Genomic DNA, 11,554 nt, shown 5'->3' with positions numbered 1-11,554 from the left:
TATGTTTATTTTTTAACTTTCCCTGTTAGTGTCGCGCCAGCGTGTTTCTGCTGTGTTACTGCCGCGTCTCAGTGATTTAGGTGCTTTTTTTTTTTTTTTAACCGGCTCTGTTCGTGCTGTACTACCGTGTTGCTACTGTGTAGCTGCCTTAGTTGTTTTTTTTCTTTTACCGGTATGTTTTTTTTAAACCAGCCTTGTTCGTCCTACCGTGTTTGTTGCTATGTTAAGATAAGCTAAATTATTAAAACTTTGAAAAGTCTTTCTGTGTTTCTTTGTAAATATCTCATGTTTCAATGTGGGTTTCAATGTGGACACTAGCGGCTTTTACACAGTTGTGATGGTATTTCCTTTACAAACATACTGGGTGAGTCTTATAATCCCGTGCGCTCTGTAGGCCGGAAATTACAGTAATTGCTCATGCTTTAAGATTAAAACAATTGCGTTCAAGCCAGTTCAGTAAAGTAACACAAATATTATTTCAATATTTATTCCAAATAATTTTCACCTGTGCCATCATCACCTTACCACCTTATCTTTGATCAGTGCACTGCAAAAAAATAAAATATATATATTTTTTTTAAAATCAATGAATGATGAATCAATCTTTGTCCATCCGAAGAAGATACTCTGCCTGTCAAAAAATGAAAACAAAAGATAGTCACTGTGTAGAATGCACATTTTCATAAAGAGAGAGTCCATAGAAAACACCATGCTAGGATGTGGTTGTACCAAAAAGCTAACTGGATCGTTAGGTTTGATCTTGGAGCATTCTTGCAAGGCTTCAGTGAGTGCCGGCATCACGTACTTCATCAAGTAGTTCCTCAGCGGGAGAGCTTTAGCTTCCAGAAGCTCGTGCTCCTGCCTCTTCACCTCGGCCAAATTATTTTGCTGAAAAAAACAAAACAATATAACAAGTCAGGAAACAAGCTGGTGTACGAAAATAAGATTGTCTTACTCGTCGGGCACAACGTTATGTACACCTGCTGATTCGATTTAATACAACGTACCATTTCAAAAACAATTATGCTCAGTTTTGATTAGCAATAATAAAACGATGGTACTGCATTTCAACGTTTAAGTGTATTTTTTTTGTGCACAAGTTGATGTTCTTTAACAAGGGATGGCTGGCTGGCAAAATTCACATGTGTTTCATCCATGTGACATCCTGTGACTCATCTAGTCTTCTTTTCAAAACAAACAAAATCTTGGACATAGAATTTAGTCTTGGTGTCATGATGACAAAAAGTGAACATCATAATGAAGAGGACTGCTTATAAATAACAATTTTAATGGAAGCAGGAAATGTATTTGTAGGAAACCCCTCATGTGATTTTTACCACTAAAGCTCTTTGTGAACAACAAACGGTGCAAAAAGTACTAAAACACGTACGTTTGATGTTTATTAAGTTTCATAGAAGGTCATTGTCAGTCACTTATTGCGTACCCATGCTTCGTACTGCGCTGCCATCTCAGCCAGCGAGGCTTCTTTCCTGCGTTTCCTCTCGGCCGCTTCTTCCGCCAGTTTCTGCTTCCTCTCGATTTCTCGCCTGCGGTCCTCCTCCTCCTGCTCCTCAGGACTAAGGCCGTAGTTTTTGGGAGCGCCCACCACCTCGATAATGTTGCTCACGATCTGTGTGAACTCGGGGTCGTCGGCTTTCACCTCTAGGCCAAGGAGCAACAGACGCTAGTGGGACATTTCTTGAAAATATTTTGCATAAAGGCCCAAAAATCTGATACTGCCCTGCCTTCCTAATGGCACTTAATGGATTTTAAAGACAGACAGAAGCAAATTTAGTTCTCTTTCTCAACAATTGGATAGGACAAAGATGTCAAACTCAAGGCCAGGGGGCCAGCTCTGGCCCCCACGTGATTTATTTGTGGCCCTCGTAGGCAAATCACGTGTCAATTTCCAAGATTCTTGTGTAAATCTGTGCCAAAATTTCTAATTGTCAAATATCATAAGTGATAACATTGAAATATTACAATCATTTTTGTTACAATACATGTAAAAAGTAAGTACACAATGCATGAACAATAGTTAAAAAAAAAATCCCATGACCTTCGATTTCTGATTCCAAAAGTAGTTCATAAATTTTGTGTCTAAATATGATGAGCTGGTTAAAGATTTTTATGGTTTCACAGTCATAGCGGCCCTCAGAGGGAAATTGTAATCACAATGTGGCCCGTGACAAAAATGAGTTTGACACCCCTGGGAAAGGACAATAGCATCCATCCATCCATTTTCTTTGCCGCTTATCCTCACAAGGGTCGCGGGGTGTGCTGGAGCCTATCCCAGCTGTCAACGGGCAGGAGGCAGGGTACACCCTGAACTGGTTGCCAGCCATTCGCAGGGCACATTGAGACAAACAACCACACTCACAATCCCACCTAGGGGCAATTTAGAGTGTCCAATTAATGTTGCGTGTTTTTGGAATGTGGGAGGAAACCGGAGTGCCCGGAGGAAACCCACACAGGCACGGGGAGAACATGCAAACTCCACACAGGCGGGTTTGGGATTGAGTCAACGCTATACCAGCTGATTCACCGTGCCACCCACAATAGCATTTGATCAAAAAAAAAAAAAAAAAAAAAAGGAACCTTACCAAGATATGCTGGATATATTTCCAGTTCATCAAAGTAGTCCAGGGCAGTTTCCCCGGCCCTGCTGAGTTGTCGGAATCTGGCCAGTCGAGGAACAAACTCATCCTGGGTTAAGCCTCTTTTCTGGGCTTCACTCTGAGGAAGATCTTGTACTTTCTTTGTCAGAAACTCATCGGATGCATCCAGGGCAAACACATATTCTAAGGGGGGAAATAAAAACACATTTTACACTATTTTCTCATTTGAGGGGTAAAGAAGAGAGAAGTCATCAGCAAATGGACAACCTGGAGTGATCTTGTTGTACGAGGGTGTCCCGTTGGGTGAGTCTTGGTTGTCTCCATCTTCAGCTGGACAACAAATATGCATATCAGGCGACTGGATCTTGTTATTTGCTCCTGAGCAACTGAATTACTTGGAGAAACGTACCACTGAACATCTGACTTGCTTGCTCAAAAGTCCTTGGGAACCCATAGAAAACAAAACCTTGGTTTCGACAAGGCTTCGAATTGAGCTTTTCTGTCAAAATTTCTAAAAGAAGATCGTCCTCCAGTCGACCTAATTGCGCAAAGAATTTTGTTGTCGTATGCTCTGAGATATTGAAATATGCTGTAGACTTCATGAAATCAGCAATGGCAAGACCTGCATTATTTTCCATGCTTGCTTTTATGGTTTCCAGTTGATCCTGCGCTGCTTCCTGTTCACTCACCTCAGCGTCACTTCTGGTCACGGTATCTTTCTGTAGAGTATGAACACTGAGTGCAGTATATCTTCTTCTTCTAGTATATATATATATATATATATATATAAAAAAAAATGACGCTGTAGGAAATTCACATCTTAAATTTTCTATAGTACTCGTCCTCATTTATTAATGTCACAGGTGTGCTGGAGCCTTTCCCAAATGACTTTGAGGACGTACATACAGATCTGCAATTTTTTTCGACAGGCAAAATACATTTTTTGGCGGTCACTGACCAGATGAGCCATCTTTTCGTCGATGACCTCTCGGATGTTGATGTGATGTATCCGGTAATGCTCGCATAGCTTCTCTGCCACTTTGCTTTTGCCCACAGCCGGCGGTCCAGTCAGGCAGATTCTGATCGGCTGTCAACGCGGGACAGAAAAAGAGCTTTTCAGGTTTTATCAATATCAACTTCTATCCAAACTGGCAACAGCATTCTAAAACCAACACGCATATTCAATTGCAATTTTGTTCGGCGGACTCACCAGTAATTTTCTCGTGTGTCTGTATTCTTCCACAAGGCCCTCGATATTGTCAATCATGCCACCTTCTGCTAACCAGGTGAAGCTAAAGGAGTCTTTCACAATAAAAGCATCCAGGCGAAGGTCAATGCTGAGATACTCCAACTCCTCTTGCTGAACACAAGATGGAAAACAAGGAATGAAAATAAAAGATTTGTGGGCAATAATGATCTTATGTTAAAATATCGAAGCTATAAAATCAAGCATGTTTTTGTTGCAAATGTCAACATATTTGGAACCCAAAACACTTACTGTACAGAAAACTATCTATCAAGGTTCCGACTCCCAACAGCAATCTACCGTAATTTCCACCCTATAAACCACAACTTTTTTTCACACGCTTTCAACCCTGCACTTTATGCGGTGATGTGGATAATTTGTGCATTTTTTCTAACGGCCGCAATGGAATATATGTGCACAGGAAGTGACTTTTACCGGTCCAGCCCTGTTAGCGCTGCGCTAGCGTGTTACTGCCGTGTCCCAGTGATTTTTACCAGTATGTTTATTTTTAACCGTCACCTGCGTGGCGGCGTTAGCGTGGCGGCGTTAGCGCGGCGGCGCTGGCTTTAAAACTCTCTGTGTACTGTCTTTCTTTGTAAATATGTCGTGTTTCAATGTGGGTTGCAATGTGGGCACTTGCGGCTTTTTCATAGCTGTGGCGTTTGTGGTATTTCCTTTACGAATGTACTGCGTGAGGCTTATAACCAAGTGCGCTCTGTAAGCGGGGAATTAAAGTAATTCACCTTTTACTTTTTACACCTTGGCATTCATACTGAGATCCAATCCAAGAATAACTGAAAAGTATGTAAAAAAAAAAAAACAATCTGCCTGTAAAAAGATGTTAACTTGCAGCAATATACATTTAGGAGATCTGACTTCTTGTTGACATATTGTGTACAAATGGTTACCGTCTTACTTTTTTCACTCTACCTCATTGTTACAGATCTAAATCTTATATGTAAAGTATGTGGCACACCAACACAAAGATTTATCATATAATGCAAACATAGTATACCTTATAGGCCTTCATAGCGATGGCTTCCTTCTCTGGTACTTGGCATATTCTTCCTGGCCCAAGCACATGACTTATGACCTAAAATGCAAAGAGGACAGATGCTCTTTGATCCCGTTTAATGTGAAATGTGTAAGTTGAGTAAAGAGTTTAAAAAGAAATGAAAAAATTGGGAGAATGTTCAACTGCACTACGTTGGGATTTCAATTCAGGCTGTATTTACCTTTACTATATCCATCAGTTTGTTCTTGGAGTCATCAATGGCAAGAATGTATTTCGACTTGGGTTTAACATCAATCAAATTCTGAATGATTCTAGAAAAAGAAATAACAGCCAGTTGCGTCAAACACAATCGACAAACAAACATCGACTGTAGATAAAAGCTGCACGTCACTGAGCAAGGTCAAGCACGTGGATGGTGGGGATGTAATTTGTGCCCTCTCCAAATATGGGAACTTTTGAACACTCGGACAGCCAAGACACCTAAACAACAAATGAAAAAAGAATATAATAACTGAGCAGGAACCAACAAGGACTGATTCTATACTGTAACGGCTACCTTGAAAAAGTAGTGGAAAAGGTTCTCTCCCCTTCCATACTGGATGCCCGCAGCCAAAACATAACCTTTCAGTTTATTTTTTTTCTGTAATACATAAAATCAGATGGATAGTCTTACCATACAAATAACAAGGACGTGAATTTTGCCAGGAGAAAGTCCTTACCCCTGTTCCCAGTTTAAGGACTTGTTTTTCCATGTTGTTGTGGTGTTTAAAGCTGGGATGAGGGCGTCTTTTTCTGAACTCCTCCTCGGTTACAAACGTTTCTACTTCCTCCTACAGGAGAAACGCGTGAGTAAACGTCATCGGCGCGCTCCCGGACACGCTCCACGCTCACCGTTTCCTGAGGTTTGGTCATTGCCCACGTCATCACCGTCGACACCAAAATGAACGTTTTCTTTGACTTGAAGTTTTCCATTTCACCGTGAAGGGCTACAAACGAGCGGAAAAAAATATGGTACGGTTCTAATGTCGGAACAATCAACTATGGAAATCCTTTTCTCTTTGCAAGACCTGTGATTGCCCAAGTTGCCTCCTCAATGTCATCTTGCGTCGCATTTTCCGAGATGTTGTACACCACCACGTCGCAGTCCAGCAGGCGGGGGAGGAGCTCCTCTCTGCTTAGCAACTGGAAAAGAAGAAAGGAAACATAGTTTAACATTGTCTAAACTGGATGGGGCAGCACAGTGTATTACTGATTCCAGCATCTGCCTCACAATTCTAAGGACCGGGGTTCAAATCCTGGCACCCGCCTGTGTGGAGTTTGAATATTCTCCCTGTGCCTGTGTGAGTTTTCTCCGGTTACTTCTGTTTCCTCCCACATCCCAAAAACATCAATTGGAGACTCTAAATTGCCCATAGGTGTGATTGTGAGTGCGACTGTTGTCTGTCTCTATGTGCCCTGCGATTGGCTGGCAACCAGTTTAGGGTGCGCCCCGCCTCCTCCCCAATATTAGCTGGGATAGGCGCCAGCACTCCCCTGTGAGGATAAGCGGCTCAAATAAATGAATAAAATGAATAGACTGACAGTAATAACTGCACACTATTGTTATAAAGGTAGTTTAAATTGAGAGGTATTTCCAATATTTTGGATACTTATAGCTATATAAAAGGGGCAAAATATTACAAAAAGCACTCATGTGATACTTTTATCTAAAAACAATTGTTTCATTGATTCATTTTAAATAATAACATTCAAAAATATTTCTTGTTTCTTGTATACTGATTAATTAACTAGAATTATGAATATATTTCAATTTGAAAACAATATATAATTTTATTATTGGAATTTTGTGGTGAAATATTGACGTATTTTAGTTTTTTTTTTTGTTTTTGCCGTATGAAGAATTGAAGTGACTTATCTGTTTTTAAAATCGAATGTGACCCTTGAGCACAGGTTTGTATAGTATGTAATGTACGCAAATGACTCTCCCCCCTATTTGTTGATTGACCTTTTTAAAAATGAAATGTACTTACCGAATACTGCTCAAGCAAAAAGTTCGCTTTCTCACAGGTGGACGAAGAGGACACGGTGCCGACCACTTGGAAGGCAGGTTCAGGAGACTGAGGCTCGCCGTCATCCTCTTCTTCAACCCTCTCACCGCAAGTCGATAAATACTGTACACGTAAGCCAGAAAATATTATTTGGGCACAGGCAAGTTCTGCTTCATCCATATAACGTTTATACTCCACCTCGGCGATGTGTTTGGAGGAATATTTGTCGACATCGTTCACGAAAATACGCCTGGGGCGTCTTCTGTCACCCATTTTGGATAAATGACAAGGTTGCTAATGTCTATGCACTTGTGTGCTTAAAAAAATGGGCTCAGCATACTAACGATTTCGGCCCCATTGTTTTAGTCTCAATTGTTTACAATGTGCACCTAGGAGACGGTGCGACGCGACAAGGAGTTGACGTCATCAATTAGGGACGACATACTCAGCAAGCAGCAGGTTTCACCCCCGAGGTTCGACCAAGATGGCGACCGAGGCAGACGCTTGTTATCGCAGCTGAGCATTTTTGGATCTCTATCCCTTACTCCTGCTATGTGAGTTTTACTATGCGGCTATAAATGTCTACAAGCAGTGTTTAAACAACCTCCTGGAGTTTTGGGACGCTTGTCCCACAATTTATAAAAGGATATTTTTTCCCCACGGCGGACGATAAACAGCTAAGCTTAAGCTAAGCTAAAAACAAGTCAAGGCTAATCTAAAGAAACAACGGAGTGACTGTACCGAACTTAACTAAACTTGACCATGCTAAGCGATAAAGGAACAAAGCGCAAAGACAAGAATAAAGAAGTTGCCTACCAAGAAGGAATGATTTTTGGCGTGCCCCTTGACGTGAACAAGGCTCGGCGTTCCTCCGCTGACGCTACGTCCAGGACTTCTTCCCATCCTTCTTCGGTCAATATGGACCATGACTATGACTGCACAGGTCTGCAGACCCAGCTCGATGGTGATGGTGGTCTGGTTCCTCTGCCGCCATCTGCCACGGATACTCCAGTCAAACCAAGAGAGAAAAAACAAAAGGCAGAGATGTCTTTAGCTGATCTACAAGCTAGCATCCTCACTGCAATCAATGTGCGCGCCGACAACTTGGAAGGCATGATTACTAAGAATGCGATGAGCATTGATGCCCTTAAAAAATCAGTTGATTTTGCTGAAGTTGAATCTCTTAAATCTAACATGAAGGAAGTCCAGGCTGCTAGCGTAAAATATGAACAACAGATTGCAGACTTGCAGCAAAAGGTCAATGAAGCAGAACGTTATACTCGCAGATGGAACCTCAGACTTCACGGCATCCCTGAAGACAACCCAGAAGACATCAAGGCCAAAGTTATCAACATTTGCTGTTCGATGTTGCCTGGTTCTCAGCAGAAAATTACAGATAATATTGACATTACACATCGCCTAGGGAAATACCAGAGTTCCCAAAACCAGCCAAGAACCACCATCATCCGCTTCACAAACAGATCCACAAGAGATCTTCTGTGGAGAGTGGCAAAAAAGAGCGAATACCTCAAAAACCACAAGCTGAGATTTACTGAAGATCTAACAGCTGAAGACAAGGCAATACGCAACAAGCTGTGGCCAATGATTGAAGCGGCAAGGAAAAATGGGAAAAAGGCTCACTTTGCAGGCACCCGTGTTATCATCGATGGAAAAGAAACACGCCCAGAGAATAGTGATGGTTTGCAGGCTAATACCCCATCCAGTGGTGGATCCACTCACAGTTAAAAGGTCGCTGAACTCAACGCAACTTCACTCAGGATGATCGACAAAGAAAATTGAAGAAGAATGAGGAGGAACAGAAGTGCCTTTACAGGTTGTAAAACACTGAAGACAACAGACAATACAAGGGCTCGTTATCACAAGTATGGCTAAAGTTTTAAGGGAGGAGCGTTAAAATTCAAAGGACAATTTTGGACCTTTATCTCTTCCCACTTAACTTCTTGTCCTTTTCTGGATTAAAAGTTTAAGTGTTGCTAAACTTCTATATGTTCTACCTCATTGATGGTATGTTTAACACTGGTTTATATGTTAATAGGTACATTTTTAAATTCTCAGGGATAGAGATTTTTTTTTTTCTTCGTTACTTGAAACTATCTTTCTATAGTTCTTGTTCTTAGTATATTTTTTTTGTTACATTGTCTTTCACTGTTGTTTCTCTTAATGTCAGGGGGTTAAGACAAAACGTTAAAAGAAAAGCTTTATTTTTATTTGCAAAACAACAAAAAACTGATTTCGCTTTCTTTCAGGAGACACACTCGCTTAAGAACGATACAACTTTTTGGAAGGCCCAATGGGGCAATGACATCTGGTTATCTCATTGTTCAGAAAGAGCAGCAGGTACAGCTGTTTTAAATAATTCCTTCAATGGGAAAATCTTGCACAGTGAAGCTGATACTAAAGGTCACTTTCTTATTATAATTATTAATACCAATGATACCATAATTTTCTTAGTTAACATATATGGATACAATTCAAAAAGTGAAAATGATACCCTATTCGGAGTTTTAGAATCTCGTTTCCTATATTGGCTCTCTAAATATCCAAGCGCAAAGATAATAATGGGCGGTGATTTTAACATTGCTCTTAACGGTCTCAAAGATAGGTGGCCTCCGCGCTCTAATCCCTCATTAGCATCTACTCTAATACAGTTCATGCATAAATTTGATTTGATTGACATATGGAGAGAAAAAAATCCTGGAATGTCCTTATATACTTGGAATAATAAAACTAACACTAGTTTGTCAAGAATAGATTTTTGGCTGATTTCCAATGGATTTGACAAAAATGTCATTACTGTCAATATTATTCCAACTCCTCTTACTGACCATAAAGCAATATCAATACAAATCCTTCTAAACCCTCGTACCTGTCGTAGGAATTCTTACTGGAAATTAAACAGCTCTATTCTTAAACATGAAGCTGCTTCTAAGACCATCCGATCTTTAATTGATCATTACTGGCAAAAAGCCTTACTTGAAAATAAGTTTTGCACTAATTGGGAACTTTTAAAATTCGAACTATCAAAATTTTTGAGGACATACAGTAGTTCAGTTGTTAAAGCAAAAAAAGCTGAAGAAGAAAACATTATCTCAGAAATAACGGCTTTGACACAAAAAAACAGAGCTAACTTATCTGAAAGTGAATCTCATCTCTTAATACAGTTACAACTTAATTTAGATGATTTATATAGGATGAAAGCTGAGGGGGCTTTTATTAGAAGTAGAAGGAGGTGGATGGAGGAAGGAGAACAGAATACTGCCTATTTTTTCCGGCTTGAAAAATCTCATGGCAAACTTAATACTATACAAAAACTAAACATTGACGGAAACATCACAGACGATCCCAAAAAGATAGCTAAATACTGCTCTGATTTTTATACCAAACTCTATGATTCTAAATACTGTGAAGACCTCACCAGCCACTTTATGGTATCTCTCACAAACACTAAGTCAATTGATCTCGGCCTGAAAGAGTCCTGTGACCAACCACTAATAATACAAGAAATTATCTCAGCAATAGATCATCTTAAATTAAATAAATCCCCAGGTACAGATGGCATTACTTCCGAATTTTACAAAGCTTTTTCTAAGCAGTTAGCTCCCTTCCTCCTCGCTCTCTTCTCAGAATGTATTCATAATGAATCCCTCCCTCCAACTTTAACTCAAGGCCTTATAACTTTAACACCCAAACCCAAAAAAGATTTACTTCTTATTGATAATTGGCGCCCAATATCATTACTAAATAATGACTACAAAATTTTTGCCTCAATATTTGCCAAAAGAATGAAATTTGTTTTAGATTATATAATTGATGAGACTCAATCTGGTTTTATGAGAAATAGACACATTTCCAACAATATAAGATTAGTTCTTGATTTAATTGACTATGCAGATCTATGTCCAGACGAAAGTTTCATCCTTTTCTTAGATTTCTATAAGGCTTTCGATACAATTGAACATAACTTTATATTCCATGCACTAGACAAGTTTAATTTTGGCCCACTTTTCAAAAGTGCTGTCCGAACAATGTACAAAAATGGAAACTCATCTATTAAACTGCATGCTGGCACTTCCCCCCGATTTCCTCTTAGACGTGGAGTAAGACAAGGATGTCCAATATCACCCTATCTCTTTCTTCTTTGTACACAGCTTCTCACCGACTCTATTAAGCTCAGCCCATTGAAAGGTATTCTAATAGAAGACAAAGAAATTTTCATAAGTCAGTTGGCCGATGATACTACACTTTTCTTAAAAAATAGATGTCAGATTCCTCTTGCTATTGATGTGGTTAACACTTTTTCTCTTGCCTCTGGGCTCTGCTTAAATATTAAAAAATGTGAACTACTTGCCCTCAAGACTTGTAATATCTCTTCAATCTGTAATATACCTGTAAAAGACTGTGTCACATATTTAGGCATATTTATAAATAAAGATATGGAAACTAGATGTGATTTAAACTTTAATCCTGTTATCGACAAAACTCAGAAAAAACTTAATCAGTGGCTGCAAAGGGATTTATCTTTGAGGGGCAGAATTTTATTAACTAAAGCTGAAGGTATATCCCGGCTCACCTATGCTGCCTCATCGCTTGGTGTTAATAAAAACAT

General features: G+C 39.8%; 1 protein-coding gene across 2 annotated transcripts; it reads right to left on the bottom strand.

Moving 5' to 3' along the window:
- Positions 1 to 473: 473 nt before the first annotated feature.
- LOC133497030 (adenylate kinase 7-like) lies at positions 474 to 7,332 on the bottom strand. 2 transcript variants are annotated; one of them, XM_061813194.1, is made up of 18 exons: positions 7,126 to 7,332; positions 6,910 to 7,050; positions 5,947 to 6,061; positions 5,771 to 5,865; positions 5,599 to 5,709; positions 5,436 to 5,519; positions 5,271 to 5,359; positions 5,100 to 5,190; positions 4,880 to 4,957; positions 3,829 to 3,978; positions 3,577 to 3,705; positions 3,241 to 3,337; positions 3,028 to 3,156; positions 2,886 to 2,948; positions 2,604 to 2,801; positions 1,445 to 1,662; positions 730 to 888; positions 474 to 631 (listed from the first exon to the last, which is right to left on the bottom strand). In XM_061813194.1, the coding sequence occupies exons 1-18, from the start codon at positions 7,198 to 7,200 to the stop codon at positions 599 to 601; spliced, it is 2,055 nt and encodes a 684-aa protein (XP_061669178.1). In that variant the 5' UTR covers positions 7,201 to 7,332; the 3' UTR covers positions 474 to 598. The 2 variants fall into 2 exon arrangements, with proteins under 2 accessions (XP_061669178.1, XP_061669177.1); XM_061813193.1 differs by having other exon boundaries at positions 806 to 888.
- Between the last annotated feature and the right edge of the window lie 4,222 nt (positions 7,333 to 11,554).

Source organism: Syngnathoides biaculeatus, chromosome 23 (assembly GCF_019802595.1).
Source record: "Syngnathoides biaculeatus isolate LvHL_M chromosome 23, ASM1980259v1, whole genome shotgun sequence".
Lineage (NCBI taxonomy): Eukaryota > Metazoa > Chordata > Actinopteri > Syngnathiformes > Syngnathidae > Syngnathoides > Syngnathoides biaculeatus.
Note: the sequence above shows the minus strand (reverse complement) of the source record. Positions and strands in the feature narration are given on the sequence as shown.

What these genes read in the sequence shown, in the direction of transcription:
- LOC133497030 (XM_061813193.1), bottom strand. Translation starts at nt 7,200, where the DNA reads ATGGGTGACAGAAGACGCCCCAGGCGTATTTTCGTGAACGATGTCGAC. An exon ending in GGCAACTTGGGCAATCACAG is followed by an intron (nt 5,866 to 5,946) that starts GTCTTGCAAAGA and finishes GCTCGTTTGTAG; the next exon opens with CCCTTCACGGTGAAATGGAA. An exon ending in AAGCATGGAAAATAATGCAG is followed by an intron (nt 3,157 to 3,240) that starts GTCTTGCCATTG and finishes TTGCGCAATTAG; the next exon opens with GTCGACTGGAGGACGATCTT.